The following is a 23753-nucleotide window of genomic DNA, read 5'->3' on the forward strand; positions in this document are numbered from 1 at the left end:
TTACTAGATGTAGGTAGACAACAGAAGGAAAATCCGTAGCTAAGCCTTTTTCAGGAAGGTCATCCTGTGGAAACACGCATGGTTTACAGAGCAGCCATGATGCGTTATTAATGCAATCAGTGATAGTTTTGAGGAATTGTATATCACTCACACTGGACTTGCCATGATTTCAATATAGTACTTTTGTTTCAAGAAACCTAAATGCATCAAGCTAAAATATTCACTTGGCTACCAAATGTTAGAGCCTATAAGTTAACTCTGTGTTTGCATGGTTTTCAAATACGTGGTGTTTTTTTAAAACTACCATTCGATAGAATGTTTGTATGAAGAAATTATAAGACATCATTATACGATTGATGCTACTGAGTGAGGATCGTTTTACAAAAACATAACTCTTGGAGATGAGATTCAGCGATTTTCTTATCAGACTCCATATATGAATGTCCAGCTACTTTTCCGAGAAGCGTCTGTTTCCTTTAACATATCTTGCAGCATGAAACATGGTTTTTATGGCCCATGTTACAGCTGTGTGCTTTCATATGCGATGGACATTTCTGAATAGTTTTTTTTAAATTCTATTTTCGTCCTTTCTGAACTCAAATAATTTTGTTATGTAAATATCTATATCAAAATTACGGGACCAATCTAACAATTCTTTAAGCAAATAGAGAGATTATATGAGAATGGTAACAAGGATAAGAAAAAAAAAACATTTGAAAAATCTCTTTTGAGTACAAGGCCAAGGAAAAAGCACAGTATAATTGAAAAATTATATTTTAGCATCTAACTTTTTATCAAACCCATGGAGGGAGTTTAGCTTTCCGCACGAAAGAAAAATTAAAAACATCTACTTACACGTCATGACTTCTCACGCAGGCGCTGCTGGATGGGGGGGGGGGGGGAATCTGCAGTACTCTGTCACAGTACGTGCAATGATAACTCAGCACACCAAAGTTTCGATTTGCCGGAGAGGATTTCTCCCCAGATGTGGTGCAGGAAAATCATTCATTTCATCATAATTTACTGAAATTTTCGATTGTCTCGAAAAAATACAATGACTTTGAGAAATGAGAACATTCATATTAAATGTATCATTAAATGTTAAATCCCCTTTGAAATTGTTGATGTGGTCGCAAGTGCGCCTATCTGCACATAGGTACGGGGACCGTTCATGCACTGAGAAAACATTGATTTCTTGGGGCTGCTATTGAATATAGAATTCTTGGAGACATAGTTTCAGACTATTAGTATGTAGCAATTGCGTATATAATTAGATCAAAATAAATTATTCAGTATTCTATGGAAATTGGACATGGTCATTTAATCATTTTGGTCGCACCACGGTCATTTTCTGCACACGAGGGCTAATTTGACCGGGACCTACAATTTATTGCCGATTCCGAATGGTAGGCTTGTTTTCATACTCATCGAGAGGTTAGTCCACTCTATGGGTAGAAGGGGACTCTATGCGGTAGAAATTTTTTCTGCGATCATGTCGCCGTTTTTGTTGTACCCCTGTGTCAGGAAAGTTTTCTGACAAGGACGAACCGGGTATCCAACTCGCGACACCTCTAAACATCCTTTGGTACTTAACGGGAGTATTTTATCGAGCTGGGCTACGGTGCCAAAATTGGACATGGACACAGTATAAAAAAATTTATTTTTTTTATTTTATGAGACACGCTATATTTTCATTCCCGGAACTGGTACGGAGTGATTCTTGAACACGATATGAGCTTCTTTTTTTTAAAATTAGAACCATATTTCTACGACGAACGGTTGATGAGTTAAAGGCCGTATTAGGACTTATATATAAATCGGGGCATGGAACCTAAAGGACCTCGTGCCATGTACATTCAGACACAATTTCAAAAGCCATGAGTGAGGTCAGGCATAAAAAAAATAATCAGGTTTTACAAGAAAAAAAAATTCCCACCGGACATTAGAAATCCATACAGACCGCACAATTCAGGCACAACTCATTCGGTAGTAAATTATCCTTGGAGATAGACCGAAGTTCTCTCTCTCTGCTTGGAACGAATGAAAGAAAGAAATGGCTTTCAATGTCATGAATATATGGAAAAAAAAAAACCTATTAAAATATCAATAAACATCCTGAAAATTCAAACGATATATAAAGATGCAGTAGGGATCCATTTTTATTCTATTCCGTTCTAACTAGTATCCAAGGGTGTCCTGTAAGTCCTAGCATAACCTTTATCTCATCAACCGTCCGTCGTAGAGGTATGATTCCAATTTTAAAAATGTTCAACAAGCGTTTAGAAATTGCCCGGTACCAGTTTCGAGGGTAAAAATACAGTGTGTCACAAAATAAAAATAAAATCTAAATTTTTAATCCCTGTGTACACAAGAACCCAATTACAAAGTTGTTTCCCTGTATCTCCTGAGGCCTACAATAATTTAAAAAATTCCATGTTTCTAAGGGCTGTATTCACCGACATGTTTTAAACTGTAGTCACAATTTTTGGATAAGACATCAACATTGATTGGTTAAAAACATGAATTTAGCCAATCCGTCTCGATATCTTATCAAAAAATTGTGACTAGTTTAAACCGTGTCGGTGAATACCACCCTAAGTGGAATATTCTCAGAGATAATCAAATTCGAAAAACGGAGGAAATTTGGGGAAAAAACTGCGTTAAATGTGGAAAAACCGTTTTAACCGCATTTAACGTTGTTCGTTCTCAAATTCCATCCGTTCTTCGAATTGGAATATCTCTGTGAATATTGCGCTTAGGAACGTAGAATTTTTTGTTAGCATCAGGAGAGACGGGGCAACAACTTCACAACTTCCTAACCGCAAGCTATAGCACAGGGGGACCGTATAAAAACTTACATTTCTTATTTTATTACATGTTGTATTTTCACTCTCAAAATCGGTACAGGGTAATTTTTTAACTACTTTTGAGCATTTCTTGAACTGGAATCATACCTCTACGACGGACGGTTGATGAGATAAATGTCGTGCTAGCACTTGCAGGACATCCTGTATATTTCCACGTCAAAAGCATTTCAGATATTATTCGTGAACTAAAATCAATAAATAGTTACCATATAGACGATTGGCACGTCGACTTTACATATTAATAAAAATTATATAAATTTCTATCAAGTATTCATTTAATAAGATGGATCAAAATGAATGTGTGTGGGTCAAACCGGTCAATCAAATAGGTGCCTTCACAGCTGCCAAATCTCTAATAATGTTGTCATATTATAAATTTGAATTAGAGTTAATTTCAATCGGAAGTATTGAAAGAGCAATGATTAATAAATGAAGTTGACTTGTTAATGTAAAATGGAAGTTTTTACAGAAAACAGCCATAGTATTATACAGCCCTTATAACCACTAGAGGCTTTATTGGAAATTACGGAAAATTTTTTGGCGAAACTTGCCAATACAAACCTTAACTGATTTTATCTCTTCAGAAGTAAACAAATTTGGCGAATTTATGCTTCGCAATTACAGAAAAGAGGTACAGAAAACTAAAGCATAATATATTAAAATAAAACAGACAATATTTAAGTTCTTAAAATTTGTAGACCCTGGGCACATGCTCCTTTCTCGCTTGCAAGAAACACGTAATGCATGCACAGGTACTAAAAGGCGTACATCGTCTAAAAGGCTCTACAACGTCTATTTCAATTTTTGCAGAAATTCAGTGAAAAAAAAAGGAAGATAACGCGATAGCAGGAAGAAAATGTACTCGGAATACATCGTTAATTTTTTTATGTAAAATAATTTTTACTTTAAAATATATTTTCGCGAACACAATTGTATTTACAGAAAGATCAGCTTTTGTTTACATAGAACAATTACTCACATTCATTATAAACAAAAAAAAAAGCATAGGGTAATTGAATTCAGTAATATTCAAAGCATCAGAGATCCATATAAGTACAAACAAGAGGAAAGGAAAAAAAATCTATATCAGTGCGTTACATTATTCTACAATGCTTACCTGTATAAACATGTAGCAACTCTCCTCTCCACCATTCATGAAGCATCTCAAATAGCGTATCCTCCGGAGAGAAATGATAAACGGGATCAATAAGTTCTCTGCTCCTACGGGATTAATTCCCTATCACCTGGCCCAGGAACAGCTGTTCTTTCCCAGACGGCACCTTGGAAGAGAAGGAAAGAAACAATAAGGAGAATGAAAAGAACAGGAAAAACAAAAAAGTTATCATCGGAACATGTTCCGCTAAAACCCAAATCCGGTTAAGCTTTGCCAGGAGCAAGGCTCCATTCCCGGAGCGAGCGTCTTCTTCTTCAACAAATTGTTGATACGTTTCTTCTTCCCACCTATTATGAGGTAAAAAAAAAAGAGAAAATAGGTGAATTTTATTTTGTTATTATTTGGAAATCTCGTGCTCAAAGTGAGGATGAAAAAAAGGAAAACCTAATAATAAATAAAATGAGAAATTTCATGGGAAAAGGTGTATAAAACAAAATATTATAGCATATACTTTGAGTTTAGAAGCTTTATCTCTTCCATTCGGAGTTTGTTATAAAGTGTTTTTAGAAGTTCCGAAATTGGTTTTTAAAATGCCCTTAACTATTTTCGTTTCTATTTTCAGTGTATATAAAGAATTTTATTCTTTATGTGTGTGGGTATCCGATTGAAATGCAGTAATTATTCCAGTTATAAACTCTGGAGAATTTCTTGAAATTCAAAAGTGTTATATAAACTGTAATCTAGAAATTTTGGCAAAAACTAAACTGGTAATTATAATATGCATTTATTTTGATTAATATTATTCGTAGATACTAGTGATAGGTGTTTTTGGCAAGTTTTCTAAAACATTTTGATATATGCTGATGACGTGAAAATTTATCGCGAGGTTGGGAGTCTGGAAGATTGCATGGCTCTATGAAGAGACCTAGAGTTTCTCCATGATTGGTGTGGGGCTAATTTCTTCCAGCTCAATGTTCGTAAATGCCACGTCGTCAGCTATACAAGAAAATTGTCATCGACTGAATTTGACTACACCATTAATGCAGTCCCAATCAGTCGTGTTTCCGTAACCAAAGACCTTGGTGTTCTCTTTGACTCCAAGCTTGCATTCGCCGATCATATATATGATCTCACTAATAAATGCTTAAAACTGCTAGGATTTGTTGTGATGAGCAGCAAGAATTTAAAATCAGTCGCAACTATTGCGACACTTTTCAGGATTTATGTGCTCCCGAAACTGGAGTGTTGCACTATTATATGGAGTCCTCATAACAATCTATACTCACTGATTCTAGAAAGAGCCCAGAAAGGATTTCTACGTTGCATGTTTTACAGGCAATTCCACGTCTACATTAATGACGTAAGTACAACTGAACTCTGCGATGTTTTTTTTATTTTCAATCATTGGCATGCAGAAGAAGTTACCTTCGCTTTTTGTATAAAATTGTCAATAATATAATTGATGACCGCGGTCTTCTTCAACTTGTTGATTTTTTTGTGCCAATTGGAAATAGGCCCCTTCGGCGAAGTTTTCGCCTGCCTAAACCCCGAACAAATATCTTACGATGGTAACCCTATTTTTGAGATGTGCAATATATATAATCAGTGCGATGTGAAACCCGATATGTTCAATTCAATTAAATTATGTTAAACAAAAAATTAATTCCATTTTTTTTTAATTTTTTAGGAAAGATTATAATAATCAGTAGTTATTTTTAAACAAAAATCTCTGAATAAGGTATGTAAAAAAATTTACTAGCAACGCAAATTATTCCAGTGTACTGGAACAATACACGCATTTGTGTTTTACCTGGAATTCACTTACAGATCAAATCAAAGTTTTGATGATATTTTACTATCGATAATAATCATAACCAATATTGTCTGTAAATTGAAATATAGCCAATTCGCAATAAGTTGAAATCCGATAACTCGAATATTTGTTTAAGTCGACGTTTTTACTCAGAACTAGAACTTTTTCCGTATTTTGGAGTTAACATTTTCCCTTAACTTGAAGTTTTATTTCTTCAAGTCGAAGTTTTTGGGCTTGAGGGAAATTTAAAAAGATAATTTTGCATAGAATTTAGCATTTACCGATAGAATTTAGCATTTACCGATAGAATTTAGCATTTAGCAATATAATTTAATAGGTTCGTTTAGCGAAATAATGTTTCTGATTGCAAAAAGTGAGCGACTCTATCACGAAAGGACAAGAAAAAGACAGTCAAATATCACTGCATTTTTTGACAGTTTTTAATATTCGTTGACAATTCATTTTATTTACCAATACCAGCTGGGTATATCGTTGGCACAGTCCCAGATCACTCAAGTAACCTGCAACGCATTTCCACATTACTTAACGTAGATTGCAGCTGAGTCGCAGATCATTTAAAAAGGGCACGCAGCATATTCATAAATCACTTAAGTAGCCCTCGACACGTGTGCAAACCAATAAAGTGGCTCGCACTCTCCTAAAGGTTGAGCAATTGAGCATTCTTGCCCTATACCCTATCTCTTTCCAAAATCTTAGAGTACCCCACCCCAAAAAAATATCCCAAGTAGGGGCCTCCCTGTCTATCAATAGTTGTTTTTCATCAGTAGGGTATATATATTGATTAAGAAAATACGGCACGGCATACACAATATGCTTCCACCCAGTTGAAACGTCCCCGTTCACATAGTGCTAGAACAATCACGAAAATTAGGCGGAAAAGATATAATTAAACATTAATCACTGTCATACTGAAAAGACTTGGGGTGATATTATCCTTTTTCTTCGGGTAAAGCACCGTAAAAATTCCATTCTCTAACTTTTCTCCCTTCCAGGTACATACGTACTCTCTCTCTTGTATCCATAACAGCAGACACCAGAAATCTTCTCTCTGGAATCTTTCCAACTTTTTGACTTTTACTCAATCTAATAAAACGCATTTCCGGGACGGGCAAAAATTTATCATGCAAATGAGATCCGAACAATTTTCGCCGTTATAGATGATGAGCTTTGTGGCTGCCTTGTGTGTTAGCTCGGTGATGAAACAGAATCGGAAATTTTTTCATCTTTTTTCTTCGAGGAAAAACCACGTAAAAAAGGTCAAAGAGCTACAGTAGTTTTTTTTTTTTAAATTAATTTTACTTTAGTTACTGTCACTCACTTTTCTGAAATGCAACTAGGTTCATGTTAATTGTAAATATGTAGGTTCAGTACAAATCCTTGGAAAAGGAAGGAAAATAGTGAATTTATTTGCTGAGAGAACGTGCGATACGTTGTTGTGAATCAGGTGATATAATTGAGTATATCACGTGTTTCTGTTTGCATTGACTAATATATTATGCGGATTTACTTAATAAAGACAAAAAATATTACCTACCCAAACATATCGGGTACCACAAATCAATCAACAAACAAACGGCAGAAGCAATGAAACAGAATTTCCGAAACATACGATACTAATCTCTTAAAATGTTTTGAACTGATCAACACATGGGCGATTTACGAAAATGAGCGGGATTATGATCGAGATGATCGACTTAAGCGGGATATGATTGGTCATCATGTCGAGTTAGAGAGGTGTTACCCCTACTGGATTTAGTATTGTGCGAATCATGAGAATAATAAATGTCGAGTTCCCGCGGTAGTCCAGTTGTCGAGGATGCACTGTAATCAGAGTGCCATGACACTTTTGGGTTACACCGAAGTGCCTCCAGATCGAGCTAAAGTGCTATGGAATATTTTAAACTCCAATCTCCCCCTTTCAATGGCACCGTTAATTGTGAAACATTCGGGAATTAATACTAATAATAAATTTTACAACAAATTGTTACTGCATTAATTAAGTCCGATGCTGCCTTGACGCAACCAACCGAAACTTGTCCAGTTCTTTTGCTTGGCACGAATCCTCTGGGTACAGCGCTTATATCCCCCGGGACATGCCAGGTTTAACAATTGACACAATTTGATTTCCTTTTCAAATTTTACTCTACATAACGAGAATCTACATAACTGGAATAGGAAATTGGATATTACATCTATTGTAACAACACTGACTTCTCAATTTCTTGAGATTTGAAGTGCCAATCTTGTAAGTAGTTTAACATGCCTTCAATTAATACCTCTGTAATCGACTATTCTTGTCATAAGTGGCAAAGGTCAGCCTTCGTGAAATTATTTTAATAGGTTTTATAATGTTTGTGTGCGTAAAAATCTATTTAACTGTAATAATTACAATATGAGTGAACACATAAAATTCTGTAAACAGTATGGGCCTGTATTTTATCATCATCAACCATCTTCAATTCATTGCTGGATGAAAATCCCCTCTAAATTTTCCCATTTTACTCTGTCTGATGCTTTTGTCATCCTGTTGGCTCCATCTTGTTTAGGAACACCTTCTCAGACGTTTAACAACACAGGGGTACCACTCCATACCAATTCAGATGGACCACATATACTTGTGGTCCATCTGTTGTCCTGTCTTTTTGCAATGTCCAGCCGATTTCCATTTTAAACGTTTAATTCTTTCCATGATATTATATACCTTTGTTTGGCTTCTTATGCAAGTGATTTGTATTCTGTCTCCTTGAGATGCCTAACATATATCTTTCCATGCTCCTTTGTGTTATCTGTAGCCTTTGTATCGTCTTGCTTGTGAGCGAGGCCTATATTTACCGTAATACATATATATATGCTAGTATTACAACAGAAAATTAACTTCGTAATATCTGCAAGCATTTTTTATATTTCTTATTGCGGGTATTACTGGGTTGAAAAAATAATTTTCCAATTTCCCAACCATATTTTCGGGAATTCGGGAGCGGAAAATTGTAAAAATTACAACTGAACGGGTGGATTTTCAGTTTGAAAACACTATGAAAGAGGCTGTAAGAAAAAATAGAGATTTATTTTTCAATCATCAAGTGCCAATGATTTGAAATTCATTATGTAACCATCTGGAGTATGCGGAAAACACAGGACCGTCATTTCAACTTTTTCCGGGGGGGGGGGGGCAAAGCACATGTACTCAATGTATGTATTTATATATTTGTATGTATATATATATATATACATATATATATATACCATTTTTAGTGTATTTACAAAAGCCAGCGTTTCCCCCAAATTACGGGTGTGGCCGAGAAGAAAATAGTGTACTGTAATAGAAAATTAAACTTTTTAAATAAATGAAATAATTATATCCAAATTCAAAGCTGTCATAAAGTATGAGCACCATAAGATCAACTATTTCTATAAAAATATCATTACTATAAAAAAAAGAAAATGTCATTAATCCTCTGTGGTTCACATTATAAAAAGACGTACAGATTTTTTTATTATTATTTTACAAAAATCGGATGCTAATTGGTGATGTTGGCATATTTTTAATTCAAACAATTCGACCAAACAGCAATTTAATTCATTACAATGGATTTTTTTAGTTAGCTACAATAGTAAATAACAGTTTGTCTTGATTTTAATATGTTATCTATAAATAGAGAGGGACCCAAAAATGCGCGCACAAGGGAAGGATCTCAAGATGACGTCTTCAGGAATTCGACGAAAAAATTACCACTGATTCCACTCATTTAAACATTCACAAAAGTGTAAAAAGAAATCCGACGGAACTATTGCGGGTCACTCATTCAAAAAAGAAAAAAAAAATGTAATATTAATATTCTGGACGCCCACAGAGGCCGAAAATTTATTTAGAAAATCCCGCAATCCTATATTGTAGCGTTTCTTTGGTAAAGTGGGATCTTAAATAACATTCTGTAAAATACGGGACATCTTCGATTGTCATCTAAAATATTGTCAGAATTTGACGCATTCTTATAGCCTAACTCAAGTAGAAAAGGGTTAAAATCCAGGAAAGGACAGTGCCCAGGCCTTGTCTGGTCTGACACAAGTAGGCACAGTCACCAATCGTAAGTAAAATTCCAAAATAAATTGAGGACAAAACGTGTTAAACCAGGCAAATATCTGAGAGAAATATTCATAATTTTTGCCATAATTACTAAAACGTAATTTACATTACATGAAAACGTTGTTTGTTCACGACTGGCAAATATTACAAATTTAAATAAGTATCGGTGAAAAAACGGGACAAATGTTAAAAAAAAAAACAGAACAATGGAAATTACAGGAGTATCCCGCGATACAGGACACAAGTGGTCTGTCACATTGTTTCAGACATTTTACTCGTCCTTGTTTTCAGAAAGGTTGATGAAACACTGGTATAGTGTTGGAGGTACGTCATTCAAACCAACACATCATCACAGACAGAAATAGATAAATAACTATTTTCTACTAGAGAGAGCTGGAGGAAAGAATGAAAAGATATTTTCATAGATAACTGTATTGCTAATTAGCACAACAGGCGATGAGTAGCCAACTGTTATTATTTTTAGTAATTTTGTTCGGCTTTAATAATTGCCCTCCGCCGCTGATTTTTTTTTATATATTACGCTTCTGGGTGAAATGAATAATAAACTTAAATGTTTACATAATTTTCGGAGGATGACATTTAGGACCCCTTATCTTGTAATAATAATTAAAAGTGTCTTAAAATTTAGAAATTGTACTTCAGAGTGCCATCTATCGATATGTTCCAAAACCAATCGAACTGGAATATATGAAGAGTGGTGGGAAAACATTCTTTTAAAACTATTTTTTCATATTTCACCGTAGAAAATAAATTTTTCATGTTGTTGCGTCTCTCATACACAAGCTGGCGCTGCACGCAATATCTTCTATTAAACATTGAAGGCTTACCGTTTAGAGTAGGGCATTATGACTGGTAGAAAAGTAAGACGCTTAAATACTGCGACAACGAAATGTTTTGCATTAAAAACTCCACAAAAATCATAAATTGTTGAAAATGTGTGAATTAATGCTTATATTTCAGAATTGCAATTGCTAATGAACATTGAAATAAATTGCTCACCTTTATTTATAGATAAATATTAACAAGAATAATCTTATATTATAATTACCATTAAATATTATTAAAGCTTACCGTGAAACTGTTGAACACATTTGCTGATAACAAATTGAATAGCGTGAGAATCGAAAATGAAATTTGGAACGTCTGTAGGGAGACGTGTTTTAAACCCGTGTACAACTTAATTATGAAATATATTATGTTCATGTATGTTGTATGTTCATTATGTATTCATGTTTGGAATCCAATAACAGTGACTGTTGGCCAGTTGCTTTGATTACGTTATTATGGAACTCACCAAAGTGATAAATACGATCAATATACAGGATGATTATAATTAAAGCTCTCGTACTCGGAGTAGTTTTTCCTTAAAAAAACTGCTTATCCGAATGCAGTCAAATTTTTATGTCTTAATGAGACCATGGGAGAGATATTTTTGAAACTGAGAAAAACAATGTTTTGTATATACGCTATATAGTACATAGGAAAATGTAAAATTCAATAAAAAAAGCGCCACTTTTTCACCCGGTGGCCGAAAATTCAACTATTTTATTTTTATTTCACAAATCTCTCTCCCATGGTCTCATTCAGATATCCTGAAAATTTTGTTGCAATCGAATATAAGTAGTTTCTGAGAAAAACTACCTAGAGTACGGAAATTTAAATTATAATCACCCTGTATTGTACAAATACAACGCCACAACAGGCAAAATGTCCAACGATGTGGCTTAGAAAAAGATGCCCATAACAGATATGGATGTCATATATTTCAAAAATACAGCAACCCAATTAAAAATACAATTAAAAACAATATATATATACATGATAAAATATTATACAATGCCCATAAAGAGTACTTATGGATGTCTTATTCTAACAAATCATTTTTCATGCCAAATCATATGAAATCTCATCGCTGAGTACGGGTGATACTCCAATATACGCAAATGAAACAAAAAAACAATCAATTCCAAAAAAACCCCCATAAAACGTCGATAATTTATTCCATTTGAGTGTACATAAAAATAATATATACCTACATAAAATATTCCTTGTTTTTAGTCGGAATACAAGACTTTTCAGGTGTTTCCAAGGGATTAGTTTCCCAGATATCCATTTCTATTCGGCTGTATTGTTTGGTTGAATCCTACTTTTTTTCTTTTTGGGCCAAAAAAAAAAGACCTGGACAGCTGCTTGTTCTCTCATGGTAGTGAATGGCAAATACCGAATATATATATGAAAAAAATGTCAACGTGTTATCCGTCTGCCAAAGATCCCTTGGCAACAACACGTGCTCCAAATGGAATAGAATAGAAAGAGAAAAAAAGCACAAGAAACAAAAACGGATTCCGTTCTCTTAACCGTATATATTTCCTCTTACAATATGTATCAAAACGGTCGGAGAAGAGACTATATCCGGGGGTTATTTACGAGGAATTTTCGCCTTTGATCCTTTAAATCCATCGTATTTACTCACAAATAAGACATTAATGTCAATGAATGTCTCGTAAGAAAAAAGTGTCAAAAATTGTTTTTTTCCCAAGATTTTATTCACCTGTAAATACTATTTTATTCCGTTGTTTATCCTTTTAAGTAAGGATTGATCATATAAGTTCTAAGAATCGCAATCGATAGCGAATTCAATCGCGTAAGAAATTACTCTAATTGGATTTTTTAATTAGATTTTCTTCTCTTTTCGTAAATATATACATAAAAAAATTATTTTCTACTTTTTTTTAAATGCAATTCGAGGAAACGTTTTCATTGTTATTCATTAATAAATCTAGCTAGTTGTTGTGAAATTTCGGAAGAATATAATTTTATAAATTAAATTTTTTCAATTGTCTTAATTTATTCTAATTATAATTTATTTTCTTTTTTTATGCATTCTAAAATATATGGATTTTTTTCTAAATGAAAATTGAAATAAATGTACTAATGAAAATATTTTGTTGCGTAAAACGAGAGTTATTTTAAGTACATTGAATCTTGAGGAAAGTGTGGGGGGCCACTTGATTAATTTTAAAACGTGCCGCAGGTCACTTTAGTGATCTGGAAATGATCCGTGGGTCACTTGAGTGATCTGGAGCTGTGCCGCGATTAACTTAAGTGATGCGGAAATCCATCGCGGACCGATTAATTGCACTGAAACTGTGCCCCAGATCACTCAAATGATCTGCCACTACTACTAACCAGACATACACCTGGTCTATATTCCCTCTGCGGAACTATTAACGAATTGGTACATGTTGGAAGGTGTGTGTGTGTGCGCGCTCGTAGTAAACCTTCCGTGAAGTTCGTTTATGTGTAATATTTGTTATATGTAGAGCTGCAATTCTGCCGTCAATTTTTTTAACTATGCACGAAGTGTAACGAATGAATAATTGTAACGTTGTAGGTCTGTTGCTCTCTGCGGCGAGACATTTTAACCGAGAGATCGGTTCACATTTGTGCCTCGAAGTTGAGAACCACAAAAAACCAACTTCAGAATGATCTGTCACTTTGCCGCGGGTCTCACTTAAGTTATATGTAAATTTGTCACGGGCTGCTTGAGTGATATCTGTAAATGTGTCGCAATTCATTTGAGTGACCTGGAATTGTGTCACGGTAAACTGAAGTGATCTGTAAATACGCCGTGGATCAGTCGAGTGATTTAGGAATGTGCTTCAGGCCGTGTAAGTTGTGTGGAACTGCACCGTGGGCGGCCGCATAAGTGATCTGAGAATGAGCCACATTTCACTTAAACGGTCTCTAATTGAGCCGCGGGTCCGCTAAGGGATCGCTAAATGTGTAGCACGCAACTTGAGTGATCTCTGTAAATGCGTCGCAATTCGCTTGAGTGCTCTGAAACTGTATCATGGGTGCCTCAAGTGATCTGTAAATATTCTACGGGCCACTTAGTGATTAAGGAACGTGCTGCTGGCCACTTAAGTGATGTGAAACTGTCGAGCGGGTTACTGAAGTGATCAGTAAATATGACATTGGTTCATTAAGTAATCTAAAATTGTGCCGCCGGTCACTCCAGTGATGTTACAAAATTAGGTTTCAGGTCACGAATCACATCAGACTACTTCGAGGGCCACATTTGACCCGCGGGCCATTGATTCAACTGACACATGTATGGGTTTTTTAAATAATATATTTATATGTGAGACAATGGGAGAAATGACATTTTTTATTTTACTTGTAACGATTAAAATGAAATTTTGAATCTTTTTGCGAAGATAAAGATGAACAAATAGTAATTATTTCACATTTTTGTCATATCAAACCATTGTACCGTTTCAAGGAATTATCCTAGCTTTTAATAGTCATCTGACTCACTTCGAAAGTGCTCAAGTATTTATAACAATTGTAAAACAAACGGGAAATTTGATATTTTTCACATTGGTATTTATCGTAAAAACTATGGACAATGCGTATGTGATATGAGCTTTCTATAGTATAACTAGTTTCTAAATTATCAAGGATTTCGAAACCAATCATTGCTGGTGCAGTTTTTTTGTAAATAATTCCGATCAGATCACAGAAGGGAAGGCATTACCATATCCAACACGTAAACTGGGGTATTTGTATGGAAAAATCTAGGAATAAAAAGGTCAATAAAAATTTAAATTAGTAACTTAATTGTAAAATAACTTGGAAGGATTTACAAAAAATATGGAATGAAGTCACAGAAACTCGAATGGCGAAAACAGTATTTTACCATCTAACTGTATCCTTTGACAAAATAATCAAATATCCTTTGATTATTTCGTCAAAAGAAAGAACCAGAATCTCTCAAAAGAGTCTCTCTAAAGGAAATAATCAAAAAATCTCTTCCCAAACTAAGAGAGAGAGATACTACATAAAAATTTACTCTTATGTAGTATGAAAATCAATATACTATATATATTTTCAAGGAAAGATTTTCTATGGCTAATTATCTTCAGTAGAATCCTCGTGTAGAAACATTTTAATAACCTTCTCGTGGTTTACATTTAATAAAAATATTTATCACAAGGAAATTAATTAAAAAAATTCAGGATAAATTTCGTGAAAGATTTATTATTTCGGTTATTAAAGTTATCATATCATTTCAATTTTTTTTTAATCTTTTATACGGAAAGTAATTCCGTACGCTATAGCATGTCGATAATATTCACTACCTGTTCCTACAATAATATCTTATTACTAAGTGCGTTTTAAAGCGATAAGATTTTTACTTTTCCTAATACTGTAGTATTTGTCACTGGAATTGTGGAAATCTTTTGATATTCCAATATGATCCCAATAGCAATTCCAATATGATCCCAATAGCAATTCCAATATGATCCCAATAGCAATTCCAATATGATCCCAATAGCAATTCCAATATGATCCCAATAGCAATTCCAATATGATCCCAATAGCAATTCCAATATGATCCCAATAGCAATTCCAATATGATCCCAATAGCAATTCCAATATGATCCCAATAGCAATTCCAGCGATATACTGTGGCATTTATCGCTGGAATATTGTGGGAAATCTCTCTATATCCCTGAATTCTAGCGCAATAGAAAATAATTCATTTCTAAATTCTTATTAATTCGGTAATAAGTAATTCTGTCAACGTACTTTTCAACGTACTAGTCAACGTACTAGAGAATTCATATCAGTTTGCAAAAAGAGGTGGATTACCATATCCAGAACTTTAATTGATGGAAAAAATTTCCAAATAAATATATAAATTTTAATTTACATTATTAATTTCAGTATATAATAATTTACTTAAAGTGCTGAACACTACATAAAACTTTATTTTGACTTTATCTGTATAAACTAAAAGTATTTCGGTCTTTTATAAAAGATTTGTTTCATTATTCGTTAGTTAAATTTATATTTAAGGAACAATATCAGCTGTGATTCAATATATATGCACCTTATTGTACGATATCCATTTAATATATCTTTTTATTTCCCTCTTCTCACGAACATGAATCGATGTATGTATATATTACAAGCAAAATATTGCCTGTTTCTAATTAACTTTAATAAAATCCTCTCTTGGAAAAATTTCAATAATAACTTCCTTACCATTTCCATTCAATAAAAATGCCTATCACGAGAAAATTAATTAAAATAATGCAGGATAAATTTCATGAATAGGTTATTATTTCTGTTATTAATTCTATTATATCATTTCAACGGGAATTTTTTTCTATTACTTTTACACAAAAATGAATTCCGTACGCTATAACATATATCGATGATATCCATCATTTGTTTTCCCCCAATAACATCTCAATCTTATGTCCGTTACTCGATTCATGAATTGTATTATTCCGCTTTGATTTCAATCTATTGCTTTTGCCGTAATTAATTTCTTCGGATAAGTGAATTCCTCTTTTCCTTTTAAATAATAAACGGTGTAATGCGTACGTATAACTAAGAACAAAAGTAATTTCCTTAGGAAACAGAAACGTTGATATTTATTTTATTTTCGCCAGTTATTTCTACCCTATGTTATGCATGCAAGGAATATATTTTATTTCTATTTTTTTTTTTTTTTTGCTCTGGCGCTATTTCTAAAAGATAATTGAATTGGAACGAGCGTTCATTACACTAGTCAAAGCGATTTAGCGCAATTCCCCGGAGTCGTAGCTTAATAGCTTAAAGTAGTCACTTATGAGAGAAGACATATTTCTTTGAAGTAATAAGGAATGTGCGAGAACGGTTAAACGAATTCCTCGAAAACAGTTTAAGTAACGTCGCTGCAAAACGGTATAAAATGCGTTCCGATAACTAGGAATGACACACAGGACCCCCTTAATTCCCGCTGCTTGCGAAATCAATGCTGTTTAGCAACGGCGTGGATTATAAACATGATAACTATACTGCGAAGAATGTACAGGGATATTATATATTTATTTGCTGATTATAATTTCAGGATCTTCCTAGAAATATTTCGGTATATTACTTTTATGTAAACTGTCTGAAACGGTTTGAATGTCTATAATATGGCATATTAATTAATAATTTTTTTTTGTTTTTTTAGGAAAATTTAATTTTGGAAATCTTTTTACCGGGAAATGTTTCTTTCTATCGACATTTTTGTCTTTTATTACTTTTAAGGTTACTTGGGTAATATATTATTTAAGTGCATCCGTGGTCATGCCTTGAGCATGGGGTAACTCTGCGACGAGTATAAAAAACAAGCCTTTCCGTTCGGAATCGGCAATAAGTTGTAGGTCCCGGTCTAATAGGCCCTCGTGTGCAGAAAATGACCGTGGTGCGACAAAAATGATCAAATCAATGGGGTAACTCTGCCTTGGTTGGTGCAAGCATCACCGTATATAAAAATATTATAAGCAAAGCAACGTGCGTACAATGATAGAACTGCTAACGAGATAATTCGTTCCAGAATCCCGTTCGTTAGCCGAAACACCATTTCTCATAGGTTTCTATCGAAAATGATTTAATTCGTTCCAAGAACCACATGAAATTTAATTAAAGGTAAGTAAAAGAAACGGAGAGGCCACATAAAAAGACAAACATTGACCAAAGGAGAAAATGCAAAACTAGATAAATTAAAATGTACAGAAAGATGGATATATACACTGAAGATCCTTATATTTTACATCAATGTACTCAACAGACACTAGGTTTACTCTGCTGAAGCTGGTGTTGACACAACCCAATGGAGTTGTAGCTCTACACATCAATTTGGGGATTTAGTCAGCTCATTTCGGTGTCTGATACATGCAGATGAAAAAGATAAGCTCCTAGAAGAGGCCCTGACACCAGTCAAATCGGACTGTTCAGCGTTTCATTTTTTCCAATTTATTTCACATTAGTCGTGTATATGGCCGGGCGTTCTACTCGCAAAAAGGAAAATCAAACGGGCCGCGGGCTCCTAAATGTTCAGAACCACAAGGGTGCTCAGTCTTTAGCGCAGTTCGGACCCCTTCAGTGATCCGGAAATGTGTCACGGGTTACTCAAGTAACTGAAACTGCGTAGCGGGTTTGTCAAATGGCATGTAAATATGCCACGGGTCACTTGAGTGATCTGAGAATGTGCTATGTGCCACTGAAATGATCTAGGACTATGCTATTTGCCACTGAAATGATCTAGGACTATGCTATTTGCCACTGAAATGATCTAGGACTATGCTATTTGCCACTGAAATGATCTGGGACTGTGCCGCGTGTAACTCAAGTGATCTATAAATTGTGTTGCGGACCCATTAAATGATCTAAGAATGTGCCACGAATCACTTAATTAATGATGTGCAACTGCAAGTCTCTAGAGTGATCTGAAACTTTGTCGTAGGCCACTTAAGTTGCCTATAAATATGTCACGGGAACGTGTCACTGGTCACATAAGTGATCTGTAACAGTGTCGCTTGGTTCATTTTTACAAAATCAGGCTTGAGGTCCGGGCCACATCAGGTGGCTCCGAGGGCCACAGATTGAGCATGTATGCTCGAGATCAGTGTTTCTCAACCGCAGGGATCCAACATCGGTCAAACCGAGTCGTGAAAGATTTACCGTTTCATTTTTATACCCATTTATTTTACCTTAGTCATATGTATGACCGGGCCCCGTAGAGGTTCAGGACCACTGTCCTAGAATGTCCAGACAGTTTGATGCTAAGTCTTGCACTAAAATAACGCGTGCTTTGAAACAGAGGATTTTTTCCCCTTTTCTTTATGCATTTTATACAGCTGAATCTTTCTCAATTTACATGAAATAGTTCAAAAAATTTTTTGAAAGAGAAGTGGGGATAGAGAGAGATAGCTAGAACCGATCACAACCTCGGATTGATGCAAAGCAACTTATTTGCGTTACCTCAAAAGAAGCAGGGTTGTGTCTGAAAAAGTTAGCAAGTGGCTATATTTATAGCAGTGGCTCCCCCTTGTCCAAAAAAAGGGAAGTGGGAAGGCACAAGTGAAAAAAAATTCTGAGGTGGACATAAGTTAACTGGGTTCTATATAATGATAGTAATTCCGATGTGATGATTGGCAAGAAAACTGCAGTTCAAAACGTAGGTGTGCTAGATCCATATGAACAAAAATGTGCGTTGACCAAATCAGTATTCGTTAGCGGAGGCACAAAAAAAACTGCGATAGGTTTTTTTTTTCAAGCCGAGCACAACTCAGGTCTATCGCCATTGGCAATTAAGGACACAACCTAGTAAGTTGTGCCGGAAGTGTAAGTATGTGCACCTAACAGTCTGAGTGCGTATCTAGTGTTGTGTATGATTTTTTAGTGCTGCCATCTATATCTCAGAAGTGAAGTGAGCGGAGTGTAATGACTGAATATTTGTACTGTTTGTAGGACGGTTGCTCTCTGTGGCGAGACTTTCCAACGGGGAGATCGGCTCGCATTTGCGCCTCGAAGTTGGGAACCACAGAAAACCAACTTCAGCCGACCACCACTGCGGTGAGGCTCGAACCCGGTCCCCGCGATGCGAGTCCGTCACTATGACCACTCGACCGCCACAGCGGCACTGGGATAGGCTGCATCATGGACATGGACGCAAGTTTTGAAGTGAATTCGTTCTTGTGCTTCAAATCTCGTAGTGGGTACTGACATAATGAAATCGGCGTCATCGGATTTGCAATGAACAATATGTATGAGACGACACCCATTGGCTTCTATTTGCGTTGCTAGCCTCTCGAGATATAGGGAAAAACTATTTCGTTACGAAAGCGGGGCCGAAAGCCTAGACCTCAACAGGTATTAAAACCGGAGTAGTACGACCGCACCTGTCGCACATCCCCTAAAGAAAGCCCTGCCTCTTTGAATGTCATTTGAAAAAAATGACTCGCCAGCATAAAATTCTTATAGAATGTCCTGTTGCAGTCTAAATGGTGGTTTGGCATGGGCACGCACATAAGAGACTGAATATTAAGCTGCTTTTTTCAAGTGTTTCAATCGGTGACTGATATCAATATATTTCATAAGAAATTGAATTTGTATGAATCTCATTCAAAGTTTTGAAACATCATTTGTCATAATATATGTTCGATGTCGGTGAAATTTCATTTCATAGTATATAAGCGGCACCCTCGAACATCAGACTATATAAATACGCATTAAGTGTACCGATTACACCTGCCTGCGCATACTTGTTTCACATCTACAAAATTGTATCATTAAAAAGAATAATTTTTGTTAAATTCCATTTATAACTACTTTAAATAAAATTTGATCTATAATGTATTTAAACAAAGTTCAATTTTGCCATTTTAGTATAACTTTTGTCTTTTTATAAGCAAAAAACGTTAAAAATATGCTACAATTATTTGACTTAATATTGAATAAACGTTTTTTAACTGAATAAATTTTCATGCAATGCAAGATTGAAGTTTTTCGCGCTAGATGTCAGCACGATATTGAAATTCTATCGGTGTTTTATTGGATGTATAAAACCTTTTTAGTAAACAATTTTTGGTAAATTTTTTATACCCTGAAAAAATTTATTTTGAAGGAAAATCAGTCAGACATTTTTACCATTCGCATGTCCACGAGGGCGTAATGCCCCATCCCTAATTATATAATGATCATTTTTTTGTGTTTTTCCTTTCATTCGTGTTTTCAAATGTTTTACATTTCCGTTAATGTCGCCATTGCAAGGCATTCTGCACTGACTAAAAACTTATTTTTCTATTTCAGTATTGATTAATTTATTCCATTCTCCCCAAAATGTCCAAGTAAATCCAAATTATAAAATAAAAACTATCCAAATGACGAATCATTTATTGCTGTATGAATATTAAGAGCTTATATCTTTAAAATCGGAACAAAAATAGAAAAAGTCGATATAAAGTGTTCAAATGGCTATTGATGGATAATGTAGTAACATAATAATACAATGAACTTAAAATATCGTCATGCCGTGAATTAAAATGCCTTGAATTATTTTGCAGAACCTTGTGAGAAAATGTACTGCGCCTATGGAGCTGAATGTTTGGTTGACGACTTGACCAATCAAGCTTATTGCCGGTGCCACCAAGATAGTTGCCCAGAGCTATTCGCACCAGTTTGCGGCAGTGATGGCACCACGTACTCCAGTGACTGTCAACTCCGCATGGCATCATGCGCGCAACAGCGGCGTATTTATGTACAGCATCACGGTCATTGTGGTATGTATATGTCATGATCGAGAAAATGTACAACAGTTAATTTTTCAATCATCGTAAATATCGGAAAAGTTCATGATAAATTTTAAAGAATTTTTTCGACATATACAGGGTGCGTAGGTAATAAGGCATGTAGCACTTTGCTGGCGAACCGTTGATCCTAGAGGCATACTCCCGAAAATATTAGAAAAAAAATATCCAAATAACACGTAGCACTCACAGGTATATCATAGTGGCAGGTATCATATACAGGTATATCATCCTCAAAGGGGTTTTTTTTTGTACAGTTATCAAATAAAAATGTTAACTTTTTATACGGTCACCCTGTGCCCAGAAACCCAATTACTCAGTCGTTGCCCTGCCTCTCCTGATGCCAATAAGAAAACATTTTATCCGCATTTTTTTTAACGATGTTTTTCCCCACCTTTCCTCCGTTTTTCTAATTCGAATATCTCAAGAAAAATTATACTTAGAAACGTGATTTTTTTTGGCATCAGGAGAGACAGGACAACAACTTTCTGATTGAGTTCCTGGGAACACTGATGCAGTAGTTATTAAAATAAAATAAAATTGCAATTTTTCATTTAATTTTAATTTGTCGTTCATGTTACAAGGGTTTATAACATGAACGACATATCTGAGTACTACACATTATTTGTGGATACTTTTCCTAAGTGGAAGTATGCTTCTATGATCAACGGTTCGCCAGACCTGAGTAATCCTTGGTGATGCATTGAAAGGTACAAGTTCCCACAATGTTCAGGGACACATTGAGAGACCAGAGGGTCTCTTGATGACACATTGAAACACCTGAGGAATCTTCAGGGACATATTGAAGGACACGCATACCCACAATGTTTGAGGGCACAATCAGAGACCTAATGATGTCTTCATAATTTCGTCTGATTGAAAGGCCTGGGGACATTTATCTAGCATTTCTATAGATCCAAACACTCCTTGGTGGTGACGCATTGTAAAGCTCGAGTAGATCTGCCCGCAATTCTTGGTAATACACTGAGAAATACAAGTGATCCACAATAATCGGTGACGAGGGGTCTCTCCCTGCTTCGTACAAACTTTTTCCACAAAGCAGTACAGAGTATAATCGGCTATCAAATTAAGTTACAGTGCTGAAGTCTCAAATAGCGTTATGTAGCATTGGCATGCCTTGTAATGTAAAAAAAAGGCATTGATGTCAATATGTTTGCTCTTTTTATAGTACAGTATTTCAAAGTTCTTTCCAGAGGCAAAACTCAGGGGGGGGGGGGGGGGGGTCCACGCGATCGTCTTTCAAAACCACTCGTTTGAACTATTCAGTTTTATTCGCAGTCCCACCAGTGCTTGTACCTCTTCCGCCACAATCCACGCTATCTTTTCTTGTTCTTCTCGAACTTATGAGCGTAAGTCCAAGGAAGGGAATAAAAAAAAAACAAAACAAAAACAGGAATGGATGATCCCGAAGCTAATCGATAGCTCTCGGATAAGAACGGAGGGCAATAAACCTCTGGGAAAGAGCGTAGAAAATAAGTGAGAATGGAAAGTAAAAAAAAGAAGAATAGCACTATAGAGAATGGGGTAGGAATAAGTACTTCTCTCTCTCTCTTAAAGGTCCAGAGAAGAAAAAAGTTGAGCCTCAAGAACCACCAGATTGAAAAGTGTCTCCAAGAACCGGAAAAAATGGTTTTGAGTGGGGGACCCGGACAGACTAGAGAAGCCAGCAAGAAAAGAAATGCGGTACAGAGATATATCTCTCACCCTTCCCAGAGAATGTAGTGCGGGACAAGAGCATTTTTTTTTTTTTTTTCGCCTCTAGAAGTCCCATGGAAGCGGAGAAATCATCAAGCCATGGGTCAGGAACGGGGTCCTGGATCAATACCTTGACGCTTTGACACTCCCAGTTTCTCATCAGGATTTTTTTTTTCTCTCCCGCAACTATCTTTTCTCTCCTTTCGAACCATACATAAAGGACAAAAAAAAAATGTGTTCAAGTACTGGGTCTGGCTTTTAACAGGATTTCTCTGCCTTGCATTCAAAGATTGAAAGGAATCACATGATTACATCTCTTAGAGGACATTCCGTATCTTATGTGGAATTACTTTCCTCTCGCCTTTCATACTCTGCCAGTGGTTTCCAAAAAAGGAAAAAAAAAAAGTAGACATATATTACGTGGTATCATGGGACAAAGATGAAGAGTGAGTGCTTCGAACAGCACTTGACGTTAAAAATCTCGGCAGCTGCCTGATAGAAATGCAAAGCATCCATCTTTTTTTTTCTTGCATAGGGGAAAGGAGTTTAGTGAAAGTACCGGGAGAAGATAGCGATTCTTAAATTGCAGCCATTCTGATGAACAGCCATCTGTCCAATAATACCTTGTTGGGGGGAAAGAATGTTCCAAACGATGCCTCATATCCTTGAAAAACTTTTGAAGGGGCATTTAGTTTTATAATATTCAGCCCGTTGGATAGTCATCGAAAACTTCTTTGTCAATGGAATCAGGATTCCTGCTTGATTAAAATGAAGGAAAGTTTGGCGCAAATCACGGACTGGTGCTGGATAAAATTATATCAAGTGATTAGAGTCATTAGTCTGAAACTTCTCTAGTTGTGGTACACTGAATGAATCCAAGGGGAGCCTGGATTCAATTGTGACGCACTTAGAGATAAAGACACGAGCACCTACACTATTTAATGGCTCACTTAGAAGCCCGAGAATTTATTGGTGGCACACT

The 23753-nt window shown here is 35.4% G+C and overlaps 1 protein-coding gene across 3 annotated transcripts in view; it reads left to right on the top strand.

Moving 5' to 3' along the window:
* Positions 1–23753, top strand: part of LOC149088151 (agrin-like) — a 249194-nt gene that overhangs the window by 175425 nt on the left and 50016 nt on the right. For all 3 annotated transcript variants that reach the window (XM_089244963.1, XM_089244973.1, XM_089244981.1), the window contains exon 3: positions 20813–21028. In XM_089244963.1, coding sequence (XP_089101089.1) covers positions 20813–21028 — 216 coding nt within the window. The remainder of the gene's footprint in view (positions 1–20812; positions 21029–23753) is intronic.

This window comes from Pholcus phalangioides, unplaced genomic scaffold (assembly GCF_987345545.1).
Source record: "Pholcus phalangioides strain wild (caught in Gottingen) unplaced genomic scaffold, Ppha-v1.0 ptg000003l_1, whole genome shotgun sequence".
NCBI classification, from domain to species: domain Eukaryota; kingdom Metazoa; phylum Arthropoda; class Arachnida; order Araneae; family Pholcidae; genus Pholcus; species Pholcus phalangioides.